Here is a 27481-nt window from a genome sequence, read left to right on the forward strand (position 1 = left end):
TTTGAAATGTCAGTAGATTATGTGTTTGAGTGAATTTTAAAAATTTGTTGCAGGAGTGATCCATCAAGCCTTGTGAGTGGTGTGGAAACTCTGCGTATCAGTTCCTCTCGACCATCATACACTCGCTCCATGGTGGACCCCTCTTTGCCGTATGTGCCTGACTCTCATGCCACTGCACGTGCACATACAACCATTCTTCCGAGCTCTCATCCTCCATCTAGCACTGCCAGTCATCCTGTTTCTTCAGTGTCTCATCATACACCCAAAGTTCCTCTGAGCAGTCGGAGCAACACTCCTTGTAGTGATGGTGGTTGTCCGTCTACGCCTGAAGTTTCATTAGGGGCAGGGACAAAGTGCTGCTCAGTTACCAATACAACGAGTGTCATCACTCATACACGTGCTCATCATACTCATACAACTGCCTCTGCTCAAAAAGGTAAATAGGATGGCTGATTGCCAAGTTATCATAATAATGAGATTATTATAATAAACTATGGGTTACCCCTCTGAGAGACTCTTCATGGAGTGATGTTTCGCAGTAACGATATTTGAGCATCAGAGCAAAGCTCTTAGAATGACAAACTAATGCCTTTTGGTTGTGACAGATACAAGAAGGATAAACATTTTTAATTTTCAACATTAGTATTTTTTTTTTTTTATATCCTACAGTTTTTTAGGAGGGAGAAATGAGAATGTTGAGAGGGAGCAATTTTTGAATTTTTTTTTCTGCCTCACCCACACATAGATTGCTGGCATTCTGTCCTCAAACATGCAGTCTTTCCTTTTCACACATAACGCTTGACAACACTTAACTCATTCTTTGTAACTCTAGATTTTCCCGTGGAGAGTGCTGTGCGCTAGCCCTACCTTTTGGCGAAATGGTAGAAGGAATAGACAGAATTAGTAGGTAAGAACATTAGACAGGAGCCATAGTTAGAAACATTTGGTAGAAGTAGTAGGTAGGAACATTGGGCAGGAGCATTAGGTAGAATAGGTAGAAGTAGTAGGTAGGAACATTAGCTGGTAGCATTAGGTAGAAACATTAGGTATAAGTAGTAGGTAGGAACATTTGTTTGGAGCAGTAGGTAGAAGTAGTAGATTGGAACATTGGGTAGACTTACTAGGTAATAGTAGTTGGTGGGAACATTAGGTAGGAGCCTCTAAGAACACTGAGCTAGAATTGCCTTCCGCCAATGGCCTGCTGAAGATGAGGCATACAAAGCGTTACTGGACTTAACCAGTTTTAGATTCTTTTGCTGTGGCCACCCCCTCTAGGGAGTTCCCAAAGGTAACAGGCATCAGAGACATAGATAGATAGATAGATAGATAGATAGGCAGGAAAATTAGGTAGAAGTATTTGGTAGGAACTTTAGATAGAAGCCTCCAGAAACACTATGCTAGAGTTGCCCTCTGCCAGTGGCCTTTTAAGGGCAAGGCTTTAAAGGCACAAGTTCACCTGTTACTGAGATCTTTTGCCATGGCCACACCCTTCGAGGAAATGGGCATCAGAGATATAACTAGCTAGATAGATAGATAGATTTAGTTATTCATTTTTAACAGTTTATCTTAGTTTTTTTTTCATACATATGCATGGCATAATACTGACCTGTATTGTAAGAGTGGTTTGCTTCTCACTAGGACAGTTTAAAAGGCCTCTTCCTGTATGAATTTAGTGGATTGTTTCTCTCAGTGATGCAATTGCAGCACGTTTTTGTTTGGGATAAGATCAACTCATAACCTGTGCCATCTATAAGATGATAAAGGCAGGCTTGGAGCCCAGGGTCCCATGCCTCACCTCCTATAGTGATGATATACTGAGAGAATTGAGTTGGAATGTGTCTTCACAAACATAATCCATACAAAACCACTTGGGAATACTCCGCTATGTAACCTGAAAGACATTGATTCCCTTCATTGCATAAAACCGTAGTGTTAGCAGATGCACTGCTCAAATATTGCTCAAGCTGATATCTCATAATCCTGTGCCATTTTGAAGGAAGGCAAATACAGACTCCAGAGCATGAGGTCTCATTTTTCAACTATTCTGCTAGGGATGCAGAACAGGAGCAAGGTTGAAAGGTGTTGACTCAGTGGGAGTCTTTTAATACCCCAAAATCTTACTTTACAGAACTTTAGCATGGCATTAAATGTCTTTACTTCATGGAACTATGGTGATTATTATTGCACTATTACTTAAGATCATGTAACCCTGCATTGTCACTTAGGGATGCAGAGAAAGGTTCCAAAGCCTCAGGTCACATTTACCAATTTTTTGTATTTACTTGGGTATGTACCTTCTCTTAATTCAAGCCACTGGTTGAGTTTTTGAGATACTTCATGTAGGAAAGTGTAGACTTCAATTTTGAGCTACACCCCAAAGTTGTGAAACTGCACATCACTATTACCTTCACCTTTGAAATGCCTCTTACATACTTTTCCCCCCTTGAATATAGAAAATATTAAATCTTGTCCTTTTTTCAAAAGTTGGTGACAGTTGTTATAGAAAGTGTATGAAAACCACTGAAAACTATTAAGAATACACACTGATGCACTATGCTAAAACAGCAAGTAGCTAGCAGCAATATGTATCTGACAGATGTATCTAGCATCCATGTTTATTTTGCCTTTAGTTCAGACTGAAAAGCATTGAGCAATTTACCTCTAGGTAGGGTTTATGGAATTATCGTAATGTTGTTGTTGGTGGTGACTAAGGAGAGATGGTGATGGTGACTGGTGGGGTTGATAAAGTAGTGTGATGCTGGTGGTACAGGTGACTTTGGTGAGATAGTGGTGGTACATGTGACTGTTGAGGTGGTGTAAGATGGCACTCAGTTTGAAAAATTCTCCTGATTGTATTTATCTGTTAGCTTCAACCCCTCCCCCTTTTTTTTTTTTTTTTTTTTTTTTTGGGGGGGGGGGACGAACATCGTATAACCAAGTGAATATGGTATACTAAACCACAGCTCCCTATCCACATCCAGGACCCACAGACCTTTTCCATGGTTTATCCCAGACATTTCACATGCCCTGGTTCATTCCATTGACAGCATGTCAACCAGAGTATACCAGATCATTCTAATTTACTGTATTCCATGAATACATATTATTGTATTAATTTTTATTATACTTGATCGCCATTTCCTGTGTCAATAAGCTAGCACCAGGAAACAGATGAAGAAAGACCCATAGACTCATATGTGGTGTGAGTTGGTTTGATCACGTAAGTAATGAAAGGGTAAGATAGATGTTTGGAAATGAAAATAGTGTGCTTGAGAGAGCAAAAGAGGGTGTGTTGAAATAGTTTGGGCATATGGAAAGAGTGTGTGATGAAAGATTGGCAAAGAGGATATCTGTGTCAGAAGTGGAGGGAACAAGGAGAACTGGGAAACCAAATCGGAGATGGAAGGATGGAGGGAATACGGAGGTAAAATTCTTTCTCCCTTGGCTCATTTATGTGTGTGTGTGTGTGTGTGTGTGTTTATATGTATGCTGAAATATTCCTCATTCTTTTCACCCATTCCTATTTTGTAGTGGAAGTAAGGGTGGGATGTTTGCTCTCAAGTTATTCTTTTCTTTCAGTTTTATGTTTTATTATAGATGAAGGATAACTGATTCACTAGCTTGAGATCCTATTGGAAATGCAAAATACATCAAGGGTATTCATGGTTTTTGTATGGGATGTTTAGTTTTGCCATTAAGACAAACACTTAAAAACATTTTGGTGACGAACATGAATATTTAATGACTGTGCATCCTCACAGCTGTTTAAATATGGAAAAAGGCATCATGTGTGATAATTTTTTTTAACTCACAGTGTTCTTTGTACTGATACTCTCCTATTTCTTCTCTTCATTATTGCCCCATATTTTATACTGTTGCATACATGAAACACCAAAAGATCCATGTGCTTGATGTGCTCGACTTCATGCTTTCAGAACTTATTGATTGCAATTTTCATGTATTATCAGTTAGTTCTGCTTCTTAATGATATTATTAACATTTTTCTCATCATGATACTTTCAGCGACATATTCAGAAGATATATATATATATCTACAGATCCATTTGTTTCAGAATTAAAGTGATTGTTCCATGTGTTGTTCCATGTGTTGTTAAGCAACAAAGAAAAAATTTATTACCCCTTTCAACTTCAGGTAAATGCTTAAATGGGTTGGAGGAAACAAGAAAGCGCCAGGTAGAGCGTGTCGATAGATCAACCAGCAGAGAGAGTGAGTGTCTCAGAATAATAGTTCTTTAATTAGTTTTGTGAATACTAACAAGTGTTGGAATTTAACACTTCTCAGTTTCATATGAATATCTGTGTGACTGTGAGAGGGAGGGGAAGACTACCTGCTATTGTGTAATTATGACAAGATTTTACAGTTGGCAGGGCGAGCACATAGTACTGAACACGTCTTGATTAACGTCAATGTTTTTACTTCCATTTTGCACATTACATGATTATTGTCCTGGGTGCATTAGGAACTGTTTTTAACCTTTTGTATGGATTTCTTTTAATTATATTTGTACATATCCTATGCAGTTTAATGTTTCACATAGTATTGTAGTACACTGAAGGGTCTCTCCATTTTACTTGCTTGGCTCTCGTATATTTCCTTTTATATTGTTGGGTATATTCCAAGGTATTTTTTGCAGACCTGATTACCCTGTTTCGTCCTTTTTGAGATGCTTGATGATCCAGAAACATCATTCCTAACACCTGCAGTTTATTGCCATTAATAGATTATCCTGAAATAACCTATTTGTATGGTTGGGAAAGGAGTTCTGCTGTCATGGGGCTTCATCTCTTGAACTCACTCAACTACCTTACAAAAATGCTAAACTTTTGTATGTTGTCAGCATGTACAATTTTATTTCATAGTTTTTTACTTTCACCACTGCTTTGATACTGTCAAAGTAATTCTTTTCATCTCAAATAGCACGTTTCTTGTTAAGGTCTCTGGCTGCTCTGTTAGTGCATCTTTTGAAGGACTTTATACTGTCAGTCATCAAACTGGTTTAGAAACCACACCTGAAGATTGTGATCAAAGCACCCCCTACTATTTTGCATTTCATTGTGGACAAATATTTCCCTGAAATGAAAATGGCGACACTTGTTTCAGGTGGCAGTAAATAATGGATTAAAAAGCAGTCAGGCTATAGCGAGAACAAATGTTGGCTGATTTTTTATTCCTAACTTAACTGCCTGTGGCTGGCATTTGAATTGAAAAGTATTTTACCATGACATATTCATCCCTGGGGATAGGGGAAAAAGAATACTTCCCACGTATTCCCTGCGTGTCGTAGAAGGCAACTAAAAGGGAAGGGAGCGGGGGGGCTGGAAATCCTCCCCTCTCTTTTTTTTTAATTTTCCAAAAGCAGGAACAGAGAAGGGGGCCAGGTGAGGGTTAAACTTTGCACTTATTGATATTGAAATTCATATTCCTCCCGTGAGCCCATTCCCTCAGTTTGTCTGTGTCAGTTTGAAGTTGAATGTGTTCAAGTTGACTTGTAAATTTATTTCCCTGCTTAGTATTAGTATCCCTGGGGATAGGGGAGAAAGAATACTTCCCACCCATTCCTCACGTGTCGTAGAAGGCAACTAAAGGTGACATGAGCGGGTGCTAGAAACCCTCCCCTCCATGTATTTTAACTTTCTAAAAGGGAAAACAGAAGGAGTCACACAGGGAGTTCTCATCCTCCTCGAAGGCTCAGATTGGGGTGTCTAAATATGTGTGGATGTAACCAAGATGAGAAAAAAGGAGAGATAGGTACTATGTTTTAGGAAAGGAACCTGGATGTTCTGGCTCTGAGTGAAATGAAGCTAAAGGGTAAAGGGGAAGAGTGGTTTGGGAATGTCTTGGGAGTAAAGTCAGGGGTTGGTCAGAGGACAAGAGCAAGGGAACGAGTAGCAGTACTCCAGAAACAGGAGTTATGGGAGTATGTGATAGAGTGTAAGAAAGTAAACTCTAGATTGATATGGGTAAAACTGAAAGTGGATGGAGAGAGAGATGGGTGATTATTGGTGCATATGCACCTGGGCATGAGAAGAAAGATCATGAGAGGCAATAGTTTTGGGAGTGAGATATATGGAAAATCAGTGAGAATTGTGTTCTCTTTATTTCCTTCTGCAGTTTTTGGCATATACACTATGGTCTAAATAAGTGGTGTTTGCCTGTTTCTCAGACCATGTGTATGATAAATGACTGAGTGTTTAACAGTCTATCTTTTTCTGTATGGTAGTTTATGACAATTAGGCTTTTTTCTCTTTTAAGTACATATAATTACATTATCCCTGGGGATAGGGGAGAAAGAATACTTCCCACGTATTCCCTGCGTGTCGTAGAAGGCGACTAAAAGGGGAGGGAGCGGGTGGCTGGAAATCCTCCCCTCTCGTTTTTTTTTTAATTTTCCAAAAGAAGGAACAGAGAAGGGGGCCAAGTGAGGATTTTCCCTCTAAGGCCCAGTCCTCTGTTCTTAATGCTACCTCGCAAATGCGGGAAATGGCGAATCGTATGAAAAAAAAAAAAAAAAAAAAAAAATTACATTGAAAGAGAATGGAATTTATTTAGATTATCATTGGTGTTTAAGGTAGTGGTGTCATTAAACCTAGATGATTGTTTAGCCTGTTAGCAAATTGCATCATTATAGCTAAATTTATTTTCATGAAATTTTTTTTTTTTTTTTTTTTTTTTTTTTTTTTTTCGCTGTCTCCCGCGTTTGCGAGGTATCTAACTTTTATATTTGTGAGTTGTGTCTTTTAGTCAGACTTTTGCTCTCTTGTGATTATTGAGAATGGTGTTTGAATTGTTTTTGTCAGTCTGTCCCTAACTGTGTATAGGGAGGGAGTCCTTTATTAATGGAATATCTTTCTTAAACTTTACTGTCATACAGCTTTTTAAACTTTTGCATGCTTTGAGGATTTACTTTTCATTGCTTGGCTTGCATCATTCACTACTCTTCCACAATTCTGACTAAGTTTCGTACTTAGTTAACTCAGTTATTGTTGGGCTTACATATGTTTCACATAGCTGCTGTGGAACTTTGTAGAGAGAAAAAGAGGCTTGTCACACAGCTAAACTTGGTTGTATTTTATAAAAAGGCCTTGGCCTTGTTGAACTTTTTCACCTCCATTTAAAACACTTGTTGAATCAGATGATCGAGGGGTTACTGCAACACCTTAGTGCTCCACCTAATCCCTCACAGTAACCTTCACTCCACCTCATCCCGCACCATCACCATCTCATTCCCTCATCACCACATTTTTGGTAATGTATTTTCACAAAGGAATGTGTTTTCTAAACCATTAGATGTTTTACATGCTGATTATTGCCAGGTGGTATATATATCCAAGTTCCTGTGTGATTTGAATCTGAAATTAAAGTACTACATTTTGGTTTGACACTATCATGAAATGTATGACTCAGAAAACCTTACAATGTCTTGAAGTATTTTCCTACTAAAGGAAAAGTTATTTGTAGAAGTGTTCCATTGTGTCATATTTCACTTTTCAGTCAAAAAGGTTGTTGGGCCAAAAAATAACCCTGACCTTTTAGCTTCAATTTTTGGTATTTTTGCAAGGGTAATTGATTTGTTTGAAAACCTCAGTATAAGGTCTACTCATCAAGCCGAAATCAAGTATGTAGTAGAAATATATGTTTGGGGCATTAAGGCATATAAATAAGTAATTAGTGGTCAATCTTTTTGAAGATTTTGTGATTATTTGGTTCTCATTTACTAGGTATATGTCACCTTAGGGAAGTATTATGTGATACTTTCTATGAACATTTGACGTATATAAGCATTTCATTAAGTCGTATTTCAATTTTAAAACAAAAAGTTTTTTCGCTTGAAAAATATCCTGAACTATTACCTGCAATTTTTGGCAATTTTGTGATGGTGATGGATTTGTATGAAAACCTAAGTATAAAGGATATTTATCATCCTGAATATGAATCTGGGATTGAAATATATGTTGGAATATATTGAGGCCTGTAAATAAGTAATTAACTCTTATTCTTTTCAAAGATTCTGTGATTATTTGGTTCATATTTAATGGGTATATTTTCACTTTGTGGGAGCATTGAAATATTATTTGTGATCATTTCAGATATAGAAGTGTTTCATCATGACATATTTCACTTTTAAAACAAAAAGTTTTTTTGGCCAAAAAATTCCCTGAACCATTACCTTCCATTTTTGGTATTTTTGTGAGGGTTATTGATTTCCTTGAAAACCTCGGTATAAGGACTATTCTTCATGCGGAAATTAGATATGGAGTTGAAACATATGTTTGGAGACCTTTAAGCATAGAAATGAGTAATTAGTGGGTAATGTTTTTGAAGATTTTTTGATTATTCAGTTCACATTGATTGGGTATCTATCACCTTAAGGAAGTATTATGTGAGATTTTCCATGATCATTTGAAGTATAAAAGCATTTCATTATGTCATATTTCAGTATTAAAATAGTTTTTCGCAGAAAAAACACGTAAATTTTTTTATGACATTAATAGATTTGCTTGGAAACTTCAGTAAATGTAGTATTTTTCACGCTGAGTATCAGTCTAGGGCTGAAATTTATGTCGAGAGTACACTAAGGCCTATAAATAAGTGATAAATTCTCACTTTCGTCTCATCTAATATTATCCATTTCACGTTTATTGGGTGTATGTCGACTTGAGGAAGCAATGTGAGATATTTTCCGTGATCATTCATATATAGAAGTGTTCCGTTATGTCATATTTCACTTTTCAGTCAAAAAGGTCGTTGGGCCAAAAAGTAACCCTGACCTATTAGCTTCAATTTTTGGTATTTTTGCGAGGGTAATTGATTCGTTTGAAGACCTCAGTATAAGGTCTACTCTTCATGCCGAAATCAAGTATGTAGTAGAAATATATGTTTGGGGCATTAAGGCATATAAATAAGTAATTAGTGGTCAATCGTTTTGAAGATTTTGTGATTATTTGGTTCCCATTTACTAGGTATATGTCACCTTAGGGAAGTATTATGTGATACTTTCTATGACCATTTGACGTATATAAGCATTTCATTAAGTCGTATTTCAATTTTAAAACAAAAAGTTTTTTCGCTTGAAAAATATCCTGAACTATTACCTGCAATTTTTGGCAATTTTGTGATGGTGATGGATTTGTATGAAAACCTAAGTATAAAGGGTATTTATCATGCTGAATATGAATCTGGGATTGAAATATATGTTGGAATATATTAAGGCCTGTAAATATGTAATTAACTCTTATTCTTTTCAAAGATTCTGTGATTATTTGGTTTATATTTAATGGGTATATTTTCACTTTGTGGAACCATTGAGATATTATTTGTGATCATTTCCGATATAGAAGTGTTTCATCATGACATATTTCACTTTTAAAACAAAAAGGTTTTTTTGGCCAAAAAGTTCCCTGAACTATTACCTTCCATTTTTGGTATTTTTGTGAGGGTTATTGATTTCCTTGAAAACCTCGGTATAAGGACTATTCTTCATGCGGAAATTAGACATGGAGTTGAAACATATGTTTGGAGACCTTTAAGCATAGAAGTGAGGAATTAGTGGGTAATGTTTTTGAAGATTTTTTGATTATTCAGTTCACATTGATTGGGTATCTATCACCTTAAGGAAGTATTATGTGAGATTTTCCATGATCATTTGAAGTATAAAAGCATTTCATTATGTCATATTTCAGTATTAAAATAGTTTTTCGCAGAAAAAACACGTAAATTTTTTATGACGTTAATAGATTTGCTTGGAAACTTCAGTAAATGTAGTATTTTTCATGCTGAGTATCAGTCTAGGGCTGAAATTTATGTCGAGAGTACACTAAGGCCTATAAATAAGTGATAAATTCTCTCTTTCGTCTCATTTGATATTATCCATTTCACGTTTATTGGGTGTATGTCGACTTGAGGAAGCAATGTGAGATATTTTCCGTGATCATTCAAATATAGAAGTGTTCCGTTATGTCATATTTCACTTTTCAGTCAAAAAGGTCGTTGGGCCAAAAAATAACCCTGACCTATTAGCTTCAGTTTTTGGTATTGTTGCTAGGGTAATTGATTCGTTTGAAAACCTCAGTATAAGGTCTACTCTTCATGCCGAAATCAAGTATGTAGTGGAAATATATGTTTGGGGCATTAAGGCATATAAATAAGTAATTAGTGGTCAATCTTTTTGAAGATTTTGTGATTATTTGGTTCCCATTTACTAGGTATATGTCACCTTAGGGAAGTATTATGTGATACTTTCTATGAACATTTGACGTATATAAGCATTTCATTAATTTGTATTTCAATTTTAAAACAAAAAGTTTTTTCACTTGAAAAATATCCTGAACTATTACATGCAATTTTTGGCAATTTTGTGATGGTGATGGATTTGTATGAAAACCTAAGTATAAATGGTATTTATCATGCTGAATATGAATCTGGGATTGAAATATATGTTGGAATATATTAAAGACTGTAAGTAATTAACTCTTATTCTTTTCAAAGATTCTGTGATTATTTGGTTCATATTTAATGGGTTATTAGGTACAGTAGGGTTGAGGGTCAAGTCAATTGGGAGGTGAGTTTGAATGGAAAAAAACTGGAGGAAGTGAAGTGTTTTAGATATCTGGGAGTGGATCTGGCAGTGGATGGAACCATGGAAGCGGAAGTGGATCATAGGGTGGGGGAAGGGGCGAAAATTCTGGGGGCCTTGAAGAATGTGTGGAAGTCGAGAACATTATCTCGGAAAGCAAAAATGGGTATGTTTGAAGGAATAGTAGTTCCAACAGTGTTGTATGGTTGCGAGGCGTGGGCTATGGATAGAGTTGTGCACAGGAGGATGGATGTGCTGGAAATGAGATGTTTGAGGACAATGTGTGGTGTGAGGTGGTTTGATCGAGTGAGTAACGTAAGGGTAAGAGAGATGTGTGGAAATAAAAAGAGCGTGGTTGAGAGAGCAGAAGAGGGTGTTTTGAAGTGGTTTGGGCACATGGAGAGAATGAGTGAGGAAAGATTGACCAAGAGGATATATGTGTCGGAGGTGGAGGGAACAAGGAGAAGAGGGAGACCAAATTGGAGGTGGAAAGATGGAGTGAAAAAGATTTTGTGTGATCGGGGCCTGAACATGCAGGAGGGTGAAAGGAGGGCAAGGAATAGAGTGAATTGGAGCGATGTGGTATACCGGGGTTGACGTGCTGTCAGTGGATTGAATCAGGGCATGTGAAGCGTCTGGGGTTAACCATGGAAAGCTGTGTAGGTATTTATATTTGCGTGTGTGGACGTATGTATATACATGTGTATGGGGGTGGGTTGGGCCATTTCTTTCGTCTGTTTCCTTGCGCTACCTCGCAAACGCGGGAGACAGCGACAAAGTATAATAAAAAATATAAAAAAATATTAATGGGTATATTTTCACTTTGTGGGAGCATTGAGATATTATTTGTGATCATTTCAGATATAGAAGTGTTTCATCATGACATATTTCACTTTTAAAACAAAAAGTTTTTTTGGCCAAAAAATTCCCTGAACTATTACCTTCCATTTTTGGTATTTTTGTGAGGGTTATTGATTTGCTTGAAAACCTCGGTATAAGGACTATTCTTCATGCGGAAATTAGATATGGAGTTGAAACATATGTTTGGAGACCTTTAAGCATAGAAATGAGTAATTAGTGGGTAATGTTTTTGAAGATTTTTTGATTATTCGGTTCACATTGATTGGGTATCTATCACCTTAAGGAAGTATTTTGTGAGATTTTCCATGATCATTTGAAGTATAAAAGCATTTCATTATGTCATATTTCAGTATTAAAATAGTTTTTCGCTGAAAAAACACGTAAATTTTTTTATGACGTAAATAGATTTGCTTGGAAACTTCAGTAAATGTAGTATTTTTCATGCTGAGTATCAGTCTAGGGCTGAAATTTATGTCGAGAGTATACTAAGGCCTATAAATAAATGACAAATTCTCACTTTCGTCTCATCTAATATTATCCATTTCACGTTTATTGGGTGTATGTCGACTTGAGGAAGCAATGTGAGATATTTTCCGTGATCATTCAAATATAGAAGTGTTCCGTTATGTCATATTTCACTTTTCAGTCAAAAAGGTCGTTGGGCCAAAAAATAACCCTGACCTATTAGCTTCAATTTTTGGTATTTTTGCGAGGGTAATTGATTCGTTTGAAAACCTCGGTTTAAGGTCTACTCTTCATGCAGAAATCAAGTATGTAGTAGAAATATATGTTTGGGGCATTAAGGCATATAAATAAGTAATTAGTGGTCAATCTTTTTGAAGATTTTGTGATTATTTGGTTCCCATTTACTAGGTATATGTCACCTTAGGGAAGTATTATGTGATACTTTCTATGAACATTTGACTTATATAAGCATTTCATTAAGTCGTATTTCAATTTTAAAACAAAAAGTTTTTTCGCTTGAAAAATATCCTGAACTATTACCTGCAATTTTTGGCAATTTTGTGATGGTGATGGATTTGTATGAAAACCTAAGTATAAAGGGTATTTATCATGCTGAATATGAATCTGGGATTGGAATATATGTTGGAATATATTAAGGCCTGTGAATAAGTAATTAACTCTTATTCTTTTCAAAGATTCTGTGATTATTTGGTTCATATTTAATGGGTATGTTTTCACTTTGTGCAAGCATTGAGATATTATTTGTGATCATTTCCGATATAGAAGTGTTTCATCATGACATATTTCACTTTTAAAACAAAAAGTTTTTTGGCCAAAAAATTCCCTGAACCATTACCTTCCATTTTTGGTATTTTTGTGAGGGTTATTGATTTGCTTGAAAACCTTGGTATAAGGACTATTCTTCATGCGGAAATTAGACATGGAGTTGAAACATATGTTTGGAGACCTTTAAGCATAGAAGTGAGGAATTAGTGGGTAATGTTTTTGAAGATTTTTTGATTATTCGGTTCACATTGATTGGGCATCTGTCACCTTAAGGAAGTATTATGTGAAATTTTCCATGATCATTTGAAGCATAAAAGCATTTCATTATGTCATATTTCAGTATTAAAATAGTTTTTCGCAGAAAAAACACGTAAATTTTTTTATGACGTTAATAGATTTGCTTGGAAACTTCAGTAAATGTAGTATTTTTCATGCTGATTATCAGTCTAGGGCTGAAATTTTTGTCGAGAGTACACTAAGGCCTATAAATAAGTGATAAATTCTCACTTTCGTCTCATCTAATATTATCCATTTCACGTTTATTGGGTGTATGTCGACTTGAGGAAGCAATGTGAGATATTTTCCGTGATCATTCAAATATAGAAGTGTTCCGTTATGTCATATTTCACTTTTCAGTCAAAAAGGTCGTTGGGCCAAAAAATAACCCTGACCTATTGGCTTCAGTTTTTGGTATTTTTGCGAGGGTAATTGATTCGTTTGAAAACCTCTGTATAAGGTCTACTCTTCATGCCGAAATCAAGTATGTAGTAGAAATATATGTTTGGGGCATTAAGGCATATAAGTAAGTAATTAGTGGTCAATCATTTTGAAGATTTTGTGATTATTTGGTTCCCATTTACTAGGTATATGTCACCTTAGGGAAGTATTATGTGATACTTTCTATGAACATTTGACGTATATAAGCATTTCATTAAGTCGTATTTCAATTTTAAAACAAAAAGTTTTTTCGCTTGAAAAATATCCTGAACTATTACCTGCAATTTTTGGCAATTTTGTGATGGTGATGGATTTGTATGAAAACCTAAGTATAAAGGGTATTTATCATGCTGAATATGAATCTGGGATTGAAATATATGTTGGAATATATTAAGGCCTGTAAATAAGTAATTAACTCTTATTCTTTTCAAAGATTCTTTGATTATTTGGTTCATATTTAATGGGTATATTTTCACTTTGTGCAAGCATTGAGATATTATTTGTGATCATTTCAGATATAGAAGTGTTTCATCATGACATATTTCACTTTTAAAACAAAAAGTTTTTTTGGCCAAAAAATTCCCTGAACCATTACCTTCCATTTTTGGTATTTTTGTGAGGGTTATTGATTTGCTTGACAACCTCGGTATAAGGACTATTCTTCATGCGGAAATTAGATATGGAGTTGAAACATATGTTTGGAGACCTTTAAGCATAGAAATGAGTAATTAGTGGGTAATGTTTTTGAAGATTTTTTGATTATTCGGTTCACATTGATTGGGTATCTATCACCTTAAGGAAGTATTATGTGAGATTTTCCATGATCATTTGAAGTATAAAAGCATTTCATTATGTCATATTTCAGTATTAAAATAGTTTTTTGCAGAAAAAACACGTAAATTTTTTTATGACGTTAATAGATTTGCTTGGAAACTTCAGTAAATGTAGTATTTTTCACGCTGAGTATCAGTCTAGGGCTGAAATTTATGTCGAGAGTACACTAAGGCCTATAAATAAGTGATAAATTCTCACTTTCATCTCATCTAATATTATCCATTTCACGTTTATTCGGTGTATGTCGACTTGAGTAAGCAACGTGAGATATTTTCCGTGATCATTCAAATATAGAAGTGTTCCGTTATGTCATATTTCACTTTTCAGTCAAAAAGGTCGTTGGGCCAAAAAATAACCCTGACCTATTAGCTTCAATTTTTGGTATTTTTGCAAGGGTAATTAATTCATTTGAAAACCTCCGCATAAGGTCTACTCTTCATGCCGAAATCAAGTATGTAGTAGAAATATATGTTTGGGGCATTAATGCATATAAATAAGTTATAGTGGTCAATCTTTTTGAAGATTTTTTGATTATTTGGTTCCCATTTACTAGGTATATGTCACCTTAGGGAAGTATTATGTGATACTTTCTATGAACATTTGACGTATATAAGCATTTCATTAAGTCGTATTTCAATTTTAAAACAAAAAGTTTTTTCGCTTGCCTGCAATTTTTGGCAATTTTGTGATGGTGATGGATTTGTATGAAAACCTAAGTATAAAGGGTATTTATCATGCTGAATATGAATCTGGGATTGGAATATATGTTGGAATATATTAAGGCCTGTGAATAAGTAATTAACTTATTCTTTTCAAAGATTCTGTGATTATTTGGTTCATATTTAATGGGTATATTTTCACTTTGTGCAAGCATTGAGATATTATTTGTGATCATTTCAGATATAGAAGTGTTTCATCATGACATATTTCACTTTTAAAACAAAAAGTTTTTTTGGCCAAAAAATTCCCTGAACCATTACCTTCCATTTTTGGTATTTTTGTGAGGGTTATTGATTTGCTTGAAAACCTCGGTATAAGGACTATTCTTCATGCGGAAATTAGACATGGAGTTGAAACATATGTTTGGAGACCTTTAAGCATAGAAGTGAGGAATTAGTGGGTAATGTTTTTGAAGATTTTTTGATTATTCGGTTCACATTGATTGGGCATCTGTCACCTTAAGGAAGTATTATGTGAGATTTTCCATGATCATTTGAAGCATAAAAGCATTTCATTATGTCATATTTCAGTATTAAAATAGTTTTTCGCAGAAAAAACACGTAAATTTTTTTATGACGTTAATAGATTTGCTTGGAAACTTCAGTAAATGTAGTATTTTTCATGCTGATTATCAGTCTAGGGCTGAAATTTATGTCAAGAGTACACTAAGGCCTATAAATAAGTGATAAATTCTCACTTTCGTCTCATCTAATATTATCCATTTCACGTTTATTGGGTGTATGTCGACTTGAGGAAGGAATGTGAGATATTTTCCGTGATCATTCAAATATAGAAGTGTTCCGTTATGTCATATTTCTCTTTTCAGTCAAAAAGGTCGTTGGACCAAAAAATAACCCTGACCTATTAGCTTCAATTTTTGGTATTTTTGCGAGGGTAATTGATTCATTTGAAAACCTCAGTATAAGGTCTACTCTTCATGCCGAAATCAAGTATGTAGTAGAAATATATGTTTGGGGCATTAAGGCATATAAATAAGTAATTAGTGGTCAATCTTTTTGAAGATTTTGTGATTATGTGGTTCCCATTTACTAGGTATATGTCACCTTAGGGAAGTATTATGTGATACTTTCTATGAACATTTGACGTATATAAGCATTTCATTAAGTTGTATTTCAATTTTAAAACAAAAAGTTTTTTCGCTTGAAAAATATCCTGAACCTGCAAGTTTTGGCAATTTTGTGATGGTGATGGATTTGTATGAAAACCTAAATATAAAGGGTATTTATCATGCTGAATATGAATCTGGGATTGAAATATATGTTGGAATATATTTAGGCCTGTAAATAAGTAATTAACTCTTATTCTTTTCCAAGATTCTGTGATTATTTGGTTCATATTTAATGGGTATATTTTCACTTTGTGCAAGCATTGAGATATTATTTGTGATCATTTCAGATATAGAAGTGTTTCATCATGACATATTTCACTTTTAAAACAAAAAGTTTTTTGGCCAAAAAATTCCCTGAACCATTACCTTCCATTTTTGGTATTTTCGTGAGGGTTATTGATTTGCTTGACAACCTCGGTATACGGACTATTCTTCATGCAGAAATTAGATATGGAGTTGAAACATATGTTTGGAGACCTTTAAGCATAGAAGTGAATAATTAGTGGGTAATGTTTTTGAAGATTTTTTGATTATTCGGTTCACATTGATTGGGTATCTATCACCTTAAGGAAGTATTATGTGAGATTTTCCATGATCATTTGAAGTATAAAAGCATTTCACTATGTCATATTTCAGTATTAAAATAGTTTTTCGCAGAAAAAACACGTAAATTTTTTTATGACGTTAATAGATTTGCTTGGAAACTTCAGTAAATGTAGTATTTTTCACGCTGAGTATCAGTCTAGGGCTGAAATTGTCGAGAGTACATTAAGGCCTATAAATAAGTGATAAATTCTCACTTTCGTCTCATCTAATATTATCCATTTCACGTTTATTGGGTGTATGTCGACTTAAGGAAGCAATGTGAGATATTTTCCGTGATCATTCATATATAGAAGTGTTCCATTATGTCATATTTCACTTTTCAGTCAAAAAGGTCGTTGGGCCAAAAAATAACCCTGACCTATTAGCTTCAATTTTTGGTATTTTTGCGAGGGTAATTGATTCGTTTGAAAGCCTCTGTATAAGGTCTACTCTTCATGCCAAAATCAAGTATGTAGTAGAAATATATGTTTGGGGCATTAAGGCATATAAATAAGTAATTAGTGGTCAATCTTTTTGAAGATTTTGTGATTATTTGGTTCCCATTTACTAGGTATATGTCACCTTAGGGAAGTATTATATGATACTTTCTATGAACATTTGACGTATATAAGCATTTCATTAAGTCGTATTTCAATTTTAAAACGAAAAGTTTTTTCGCTTGAAAAATATCCTGAACTATTACCTGCAATTTTTGGCAATTTTGTGATGGTGATGGATTTGTATGAAAACCCAAGTTTAAAGGGTATTTATCATGCTGAATATGAATCTGGGATTGAAATACATGTTGGAATATATTAAGGCCTGTAAATAAGTAATTAACTCTTATTCTTTTCTAAGATTCTGTGATTATTTGGTTCATATTTAATGGGTATATTTTTACTTTGTGGAAGCATTGAGATATTATTTGTGATCATTTCAGATATAGAAGTGTTTCATCATGACATATTTCACTTTTAAAACAAAAAGTTTTTTTGGCCAAAAAATTCCCTGAACCATTACCTTCCATTTTTGTATTTTTGTGAGGGTTATTGATTTGCTTGAAAACCTCGGTATAAGGACTATTCTTCATGCGGAAATTAGATATGGAGTGGAAACATATGTTTGGAGACCTTTAAGCATAGAAGTGAGTAATTAGTGGGTAATGTTTTTGAAGATTTTTTGATTATTAGGTTCACATTGATGGGGTATCTATCACCTTAAGGAAGTATTATGTGAGATTTTCCATGTTGATTTGAAGTATAAAAGCATTTCATTATGTCATATTTCAGTATTAAAATAGTTTTTTGCAGAAAAAACACGTAAATTTTTTATGACGTTAATAGATTTGCTTGGAAACTTCAGTAAATGTAGTATTTTTCATGCTGAGTATCAGTCTAGGGCTGAAATTTGTCGAGAGTACACTAAGGCCTATAAATAAGTGATAAATTCTCACTTTCGTCTCATCTAATATTATCCATTTCACGTTTATTGGGTGTATGTCGACTTGAGGAAGCAATGTGAGATATTTTCCATGATCATTCAAATATAGAAGTGTTCCGTTATGTCATATTTCACTTTTCAGTCAAAAAGGTCGTTGGGCCAAACAATAACCCTGACCTATTAGCTTCAGTTTTTGGTATTTTTGCGAGGGTAATTGATTTGTTTGAAAATCTCTGTATAAGGTCTACTCTTCATGCCGAAATCAAGTATATAGTAGAAATATATGTTTGGGGCATTAAGGCATATAAGTAAGTAATTAGTGGTCAATCATTTTGAAGATTTTGTGATTATTTCGTTCCCATTTACTAGGTATATGTCACCTTAGGGAAGTATTATGTGATACTTTCTATGAACATTTGACGTATATAAGCATTTCATTAAGTCGTATTTCAATTTTAAAACAAAAAGTTTTTTCGCTTGAAAAATATCCTGAACTATTACCTGCAATTTTTGGCAATTTTGTGATGGTGATGGATTTGTATGAAAACCTAAGTATAAAGGGTATTTATCATGCTGAATATGAATCTGGGATTGAAATATATGTTGGAATATATTAAGTCCTGTAAATAAGTAATTAACTCTTATTCTTTTCAAAGATTCTGTGATTATTTGGTTCATATTTAATGGGTATATTTTCACTTTGTGCAAGCATTGAGATATTATTTGTGATCATTTCAGATATAGAAGTGTTTCATCATGACATATTTCACTTTTAAAACAAAAAGATTTTTTGGCCAAAAAATTCCCTGAACCATTACCTTTCATTTTTGGTATTTTTGTGAGGGTTATTGATTTGCTTGAAAACCTCGGTATAAGGACTATTCTTCATGCAGAAATTAGATATGGAATTGAAACATATGTTTGGAGACCTTTAAGCATAGAAATGAGTAATTAGTGGGTAATGTTTTTGAAGATTTTTTTATTATTCGGTTCACATTGATTGGGTATCTATCACCTTAAGGAAGTATTATGTGAGATTTTCCATGATCATTTGAAGTATAAAAGCATTTCATTATGTCATATTTCAGTTTTAAAATAGTTTTTCACAGAAAAAACACGTAAATTTTTTTATGACGTTAATAGATTTGCTTGGAAACTTCAGTAAATGTAGTATTTTTCATGCTGAGTATCAGTCTAGGGCTGAAATTTATGTCAAAAGTACACTAAGGCCTATAAATAGGTGATAAATTGTCACTTTCGTCTCACCTAATAATATCCATTTCACGTTTATTGGCTATATGTCGACTTGAGGAAGCAATGTGAGATATTTTCCGTGATCATTCAAATATAGAAGTGTTCCGTTATGTCATATTTCACTTTTCAGTCAAAAAGGTCGTTGGGCCAAACAATAACCCTGACCTATTAGCTTCAGTTTTTGGTATTTTTGCGAGGGTAATTGATTTGTTTGAAAATCTCTGTATAAGGTCTAGTCTTCATGCCGAAATCAAGTATATAGTAGAAATATATGTTTGGGGCATTAAGGCATATAAGTAAGTAATTAGTGGTCAATCATTTTGAAGATTTTGTGATTATTTCGTTCCCATTTACTAGGTATATGTCACCTTAGGGAAGTATTATGTGATACTTTCTATGAACATTTGACGTATATAAGCATTTCCTTAAGTCGTATTTCAATTTTAAAACAAAAAGTTTTTTCGCTTGAAAAATATCCTGAACTATTACCTGCAATTTTTGGCAATTTTGTGATGGTGATGGATTTGTATGAAAACCTAAGTATAAAGGGTATTTATCATGCTGAATATGAATCTGGGATTGAAATATATGTTGGAATATATTAAGTCCTGTAAATAAGTAATTAACTCTTATTCTTTTCAAAGATTCTGTGATTATTTGGTTCATATTTAATGGGTATATTTTCACTTTGTGCAAGCATTGAGATATTATTTGTGATCATTTCAGATATAGAAGTGTTTCATCATGACATATTTCACTTTTAAAACAAAAAGATTTTTTGGCCAAAAAATTCCCTGAACCATTACCTTTCATTTTTGGTATTTTTGTGAGGGTTATTGATTTGCTTGAAAACCTCGGTATAAGGACTATTCTTCATGCGGAAATTAGATATGGAGTTGAAACATATGTTTGGAGACCTTTAAGCATAGAAATGAGTAATTAGTGGGTAATGTTTTTGAAGATTTTTTTATTATTCGGTTCACATTGATTGGGTATCTATCACCTTAAGGAAGTATTATGTGAGATTTTCCATGATCATTTGAAGTATAAAAGCATTTCATTATGTCATATTTCAGTTTTAAAATAGTTTTTCACAGAAAAAACACGTAAATTTTTTTATGACGTTAATAGATTTGCTTGGAAACTTCAGTAAATGTAGTATTTTTCATGCTGAGTATCAGTCTAGGGCTGAAATTTATGTCAAGAGTACACTAAGGCCTATAAATAGGTGATAAATTGTCACTTTCGTCTCACCTAATAATATCCATTTCACGTTTATTGGCTATATGTCGACTTGAGGAAGCAATGTGAGATATTTTCCGTGATCATTCAAATATAGAAGTGTTCCGTTATGTCATATTTCACTTTTCAGTCAAAAAGGTCGTTGGGCCAAAAAATAACCCTGACCTATTAGCTTCAATTTTTGGTATTGTTTCGAGGGTAATTGATTCGTTTAAAAACCTCAGTATAAGGTCTACTCTTCATGCCGAAATCAAGTATGTAGTAGAAATATATGTTTGGGGCATTAAGGCATATAAATAAGTAATTAGTGGTCAATCTTTTTGAAGATTTTGTGATTATTTGGTTCCCATTTACTAGGTATATGTCACCTTAGGGAAGTATTATGTGATACTTTCTATGAACATTTGACGTATATAAGCATTTCATTAAGTCGTATTTCAATTTTAAAACAAAAAGTTTTTTCGCTTGAAAAATATCCTGAACCTATTACCTGCAATTTTTGGCAATTTTGTGATGGTGATGGATTTGTATGAAAACCTAAGTATAAAGGGTATTTATCATGCTGAATATGAATCTGGGATTGAAATATATTTTGGAATATATTAAGGCCTGTAAATAAGTAATTAACTCTTATTCATTTCAAAGATTCTGTGATTATTTGGTTCATATTTAATGGGTATATTTTCACTTTGGGAAGCATTGAGATATTATTTGTGATCATTTCAGATATAGAAGTTTTTCATCATGACATATTTCACTTTTAAAACAAAAGTTTTTTTGGCCAAAAAATTCCCTGAACCATTACCTTCCATTTTTGGTATTTTTGTGAGGGTTATTGATTTGCTTGAAAACCTCGGTATAAGGACTATTCTTCATGCAGAAATTAGATATGGAGTTGAAACATATGTTTGGAGACCTTTAAGCATAGAAATGAGTAGTTAGTGGGTAATGTTTTTGAAGATTTTTTGATTATTAGGTTCACATTGATTGGGTATCTATCACCTTAAGGAAGTATTATGTGAGATTCTCCATGATCATTTGAAGTATAAAAGCATTTCATTATGTCATATTTCAGTATTAAAATAGTTTTTCGCAGAAAAACACGTAAATTTTTTTATGACATTAATAGATTTGCTTGGAAACTTCAGCTAATGTAGTATTTTTCATGCTGATTATCAGTGTAGGCTGAAATTTATGTCTAGAGTACACTAAGGCCTATAAATAAGTGATAAATTCTCACTTTCGTCTCATCTAATATTATCCATTTCACGTTTATTGGGTGTATGTCGACTTGAGGAAGCAATATGAGATATTTTCCGTGATCATTCAAATATAGAAGTGTTCCGTTATGTCATATTTCACTTTTCGGTCAAAAAGGTCGTTGGGCCAAAAAATAACCCTGACCTATTAGCTTCAATTTTTGGTATTTTTGTGAGGGTAATTGATTCGTTTGAAGATCTCAGTATAAGATCTACTCTTCATGCCGAAATCAAGTATGTAGTAGAAATATATTAGTGGTCAATCTTTTGGAAGATTTTGTGATTATTTGGTTCCCATTTACTAGGTATATGTCACCTTAGGGAAGTATTATGTGATACTTTCTATGAACATTTGATGTATATAAGCATTTCATTTAGTCGTATTTCAATTTTAAAACAAAAAATTTTTTCGCTTGAAAAATATCCTGAACTATTACCTGCAATTTTTGGCAATTTTGTGGTTTTGATGTATTTGTATGAAAACCTAAGTATAAAGGGTATTTATCATGCTGAATATGAATCTGGGATTAAAATATATGTTGGAATATCTTAAGGCCTGTAAATAAGTAATTAACTCTTATTCTTTTCCAAGATTCTGTGATTATTTGGTTGATATTTAATGGGTATATTTTCACTTTGTGGAAGCATTGAGATATTATTTGTGATCATTTCAGATATAGAAGTGTTTCACCATGACATATTTCACTTTTAAAACAAAAAGTTTTTTTGGCCAAAAAATTCCCTGAACCATTACCTTCCATTATTGGTATTTTTGTGAGGGTTATTGATTTGCTTGAAAACCTCAGTATAAGGACTATTCTTCATGCGGAAATTAGATATGGAGTTGAAACATATGTTTAGAGACCTTTAAGCATAGAAATGAGTAATTAGTGGGTAATGTTTTTGAAGATTTTATGATTATTCGGTTCACATTGATTGGGTATCTATCACCTTAAGGAAGTATTATGTGAGATTTTCCATGATCATTTGAAGTATAAAAGCATTTCGTTATGTCATATTTCAGTATTAAAATAGTTTTTCGCAGAAAAAACACGTAAATTTTTTTATGACGTTAATAGATTTGCTTGGAAACTTCAGTAAATGTAGTATTTTTCATGCTGAGTATCAGTGTAGTGCTGAAATTTATGTCTAGAGTACACTAAGGCCTATAAATAAGTAATAATTTCTCACTTTGGTCTCATCTAATATTATCCATTTCACGTTTATTGGGTGTATGTTGACTTGAGGAAGCAATGTGAGATATTTTCCGTGATCATTCAAATATAGAAGTGTTCCGTTATGTCATATTTCACTTTTCAGTCAAAAAGGTCGTTGGGCCAAAAAATAACCCTGACCTATTAGCTTCACTTTTTTGTATTTTTGCGAGGGTAATTGATTCGTTTGAAAACCTCAGTATAAGGTCTACTCTTCATGCCGAAATCAAGTATGTAGTAGAAATATATGTTTGGGGCATTAAGGCATATAAATAAGTAATTAGTGGTCAATCTTTTGTTTGCTTTGAAGAATGTATGTGAGAAATACTTAGAAAAGCAAATGGATTTGTATGTAGCATTTATGGATCTGGAGAAGGCATATGATAGAGTTGATAGAGATGCTCTGTGGAAGGTATTAAGAATATATGGTGTGGGAGGCAAGTTGTTAGAGGCAGTGAAAAGTTTTTATCGAGGATGTAAGGCATGTGTACGTGTAGGAAGAGAGGAAAGTGATTGGTTCTCAGTGAATGTAGGTTTGTGGCAGGGGTGTGTGATGTCTCCATGGTTGTTTAATTAGTTTATGGATGGGGTTGTTAGGGAGGTGAATGGAAGAGTTTTGGAAAGAGGGGCAAGTATGACGTCAGTTGGTAATGAGAGAGCTTGGGAAGTGAGTCACTTGTTGTTCGCTCATGATACAGCGCTGGTGGCTGATTCATGTGAGAAACTGCAGAAGCTGGTGACTGAGTTTGGTAAAGTGTGTGAAAGAAGAAAGTTTAAGAGTAAATGTGAATAAGAGCAAGGTTATTAGGTACAGTAGGGTTGAGGGTCAAGTAAATTGGGAGGTGAGTTTGAGTGGAGGAAAACTGGAGGAAGTAAAGTGTTTTAGATATCTGGGAGTGGATCTGGCAGCGGATGGAACCATGGAAGCAGAAGTGGATCATAGGATGGGGGAGGGGGCGAAAATTCTGGGAGCCTTGAAGAATGTGTGGAAGTCGAGAACATTATCTCGGAAAGCAAAATTGGGTATGTTTGAAGGAATAGTGGTTCCAACAATGTTGTATGGTTGCGAGGCGTGGGCTATGGATAGAGTGGTGCGCAGGAGGATGGATGTGCTGGAAATGAGATGTTTGAGGACAATGTGTGGTGTGAGGTGGTTTGATCGAGTAAGTAATGTAAGGGTAAGAGAGATGTGTGGAAATAGAAAGAGCGTGGTTGAGAGAGCAGAAGAGGGTGTTTTGAAATGGTTTGGGCACATGGAGAGAATGAGTGAGGAAAGATTGACCAAGAGGATATATGTGTCGGAGGTGGAGGGAACGAGGAGAAGAGGGAGACCAAATTGGAGGTGGAAAGATGGAGTGAAAAAGATTTTGTGTGATTGGGGCCTGAACATGCAGGAGGGTGAAAGGAGGGCAAGGAATAGAGTGAATTGGAGCGATGTGGTATACCGGGGTTGACGTGCTGTCAGTGGATTGAATCAAGGCATGTGAAGCGTCTTGGGTTAACCATGGAAAGCTGTGTAGGTATGTATATTTGCGTGTGTGGACGTATGTATATACATGTGTATGGGGGTGGGTTGGGCCATTTCTTTCGTCTGTTTCCTTGCGCTACCTCGCAAACGCGGGAGACAGCGACAAAGCAAAAAAAAAAAAAGAAAAAATTGGTTCTCATTTACTAGGTATATGTCACCTTAGGGAAGTATTATGTGATACTTTCTATGAACATTTGACGTATATAAGCATTTCCTTAAGTCGTATTTCAATTTTAAAACAAAAAGTTTTTTCGCTTGAAAAATATCCTGAACTATTACCTGCAATTTTTGGCAATTTTGTGATGGTGATGGATTTGTATGAAAACCTAAGTATAAAGGGTATTTATCATGCTGAATATGAATCTGGGATTGAAATATATGTTGGAATATATTAAGTCCTGTAAATAAGTAATTAACTCTTATTCTTTTCAAAGATTCTGTGATTATTTGGTTCATATTTAGTGGGTATATTTTCACTTTTTGCAAGCATTGAGATATTATTTGTGATCATTTCAGATATAGAAGTGTTTCATCATGACATATTTCACTTTTAAAACAAAAAGATTTTTTGGCCAAAAAATTCCCTGAACCATTACCTTTCATTTTTGGTATTTTTGTGAGGGTTATTGATTTGCTTGAAAACCTCGGTATAAGGACTATTCTTCATGCGGAAATTAGATATAGAGTTGAAACATATGTTTGGAGACCTTTAAGCATAGAAATGAGTAATTAGTGGGTAATGTTTTTGAAGATTTTTTGATTATTTGGTTCACATTGATTGGGTATCTATCACCTTAAGGAAGTATTATGTGAGATTTTCCTGTGATCATTTGAAGTATAAAAGCATTTCATTATGTCATATTTCAGTATTAAAATAGTTTTTCGCAGAAAAAACACGTAAATTTTTTCATGACGTTATAGATTTGCTTGGAAACTTCAGTAAATGTAGTATTTTTCATGCTGAGTATCAGTGTAGGGCTGAAATTTATGTCGAGAGTACACTAAGGCCTATAAATAAGTGATAAATTCTCACTTTCGTCTCATCTAATATTATCCATTTCACGTTTATTGGGTGTATGTCGACTTGAGGAAGCAATGTGAGATATTTTCCGTGATCATTCAAATATAGAAGTGTTCCGTTATGTCATATTTCACTTTTCAGTCAAAAAGGTCGTTGGGCCAAAAAATAACCCTGACCTATTAGCTTCAGTTTTAGGTATTTTTGCGAGGGTAATTGATTCGTTTGAAAACCTCAGTTTTAGGTCTACTCTTCATGATGAATTCAAGTATGTAGTAGAAATATATGTTTGGGGCATTAAGGCATATAAATAAGTAATTAGTGGTCAATCTTTTTGAAGGTTTTGTGATTATATGGTTCCCATTTACTAGGTATATGTCACCTTAGGGAAGTATTATGTGATACTTTCTATGAACATTTGACGTATATAAGCATTTCATTAAGTCGTATTTCAATTTTAAAACAAAAAGTTTTTTCGCTTGAAAAATATCCTGAACTATTACCTGCAATTTTTGGCAATTTTGTGATGGTGATGGATTTGTATGAAAACCTAAGTATAAAGGGTGTTTATCATGCTGAATATGAATATGGGATTGAAATATATGTTGGAATATATTAAGGCCTGTAAATAAGGAATTAACTCTTATTCTTTTCAAAGATTCTGTGATTATTTGGTTCATATTTAATGGGTATATTTTCACTTTGTGCAAGCATTGAGATATTATTTGTGATCATTTCAGATATAGAAGTGTTTCATCATGACATATTTCACTTTTAAAACAAAAAGTTTTTTTGGCCAAAAAATTCCCTGAACCATTACCTTCTATTTTTGGTATTTTTGTGAGGGTTATTGATTTGCTTGAAAACCTCGGTATAAGGACTATTCTTCATGCGGAAATTAGATATGGAGTTGAAACATATGTTGGAGACCTTTAAGCATAGAAATGAGTAATTAGTGGGTAATGTTTTTGAAGATTTTTTGATTATTCGGTTCACATTGATTGGGTATCTATCACCTTAAGGAAGTATTATGTTAGATTTTCCATGATCATTTGAAGTATAAAAGCATTTCATTATGTCATATTTCAGTATTAAAATAGTTTTTCGCAGAAAAAACACGTAAATTTTTTTATGACGTTAATAGATTTGCTTGGAAACTTTAGTAAATGTAGTATTTTTCACGCTGAGTATCAGTCTAGGGCTGAAATTTATGTCGAGAGTACACTAAGGCCTATAGATAAGTGATAAATTCTCCCTTTCGTCTAATCTAATATTATCCATTTCACGTTTATTGGGTGTATGTCGACTTGAGGAAGCAATGTGAGATATTTTCCATGATCATTCAAATATAGAAGTGTTCCGTTATGTCATATTTCACTTTTCAGTCAAAATGGTTGTTGGGCCAAAAAATAACCCTGACCTATTAGCTTCAATTTTTGGTATTGTTGCGAGGGTAATTGATTCGTTTGAAAACCTCAGTATAGGGTCTACTCTTCATGCCGAAATCAAGTATGTAGTAGAAATATATGTTTGGGGCATTAAGGCATATAAATAAGTAATTAGTGGTCAATCTTTTTGAAGATTTTGTGATTATTTGGTTCCCATTTACTAGGTATATGTCACCTTAGGGAAGTATTATGTGATACTTTCTATGAACATTTGACTTATATAAGCATTTCATTAATTTGTATTTCAATTTTAAAACAAAAAGTTTTTTCGCTTGAAAAATATCCTGAACTATTACCTGCAATTTTTGGCAATTTTGTGATGGTGATGGATTTGTATGAAAACCTAAGTATAAAGGGTATTTATCATGCTGAATATGAATCTGGGA

General features: G+C 34.0%; 1 protein-coding gene across 4 annotated transcripts in view; it reads left to right on the forward strand.

Moving 5' to 3' along the window:
• LOC139765902 (uncharacterized) overlaps positions 1 to 27481 on the forward strand; it is a 65783-nt gene that overhangs the window by 23243 nt on the left and 15059 nt on the right. For 3 of the 4 annotated variants that reach the window (XM_071693851.1, XM_071693848.1, XM_071693849.1), the window contains exons 9-10: positions 54 to 436; positions 4154 to 4228. In XM_071693851.1, coding sequence (XP_071549952.1) covers positions 54 to 436; positions 4154 to 4228 — 458 coding nt within the window. The remainder of the gene's footprint in view (positions 1 to 53; positions 437 to 4153; positions 4229 to 27481) is intronic. The other variant, XM_071693850.1, reaches the window with a different exon arrangement.

This window comes from Panulirus ornatus, chromosome 56 (genome assembly GCF_036320965.1).
Source record: "Panulirus ornatus isolate Po-2019 chromosome 56, ASM3632096v1, whole genome shotgun sequence".
NCBI lineage: Eukaryota > Metazoa > Arthropoda > Malacostraca > Decapoda > Palinuridae > Panulirus > Panulirus ornatus.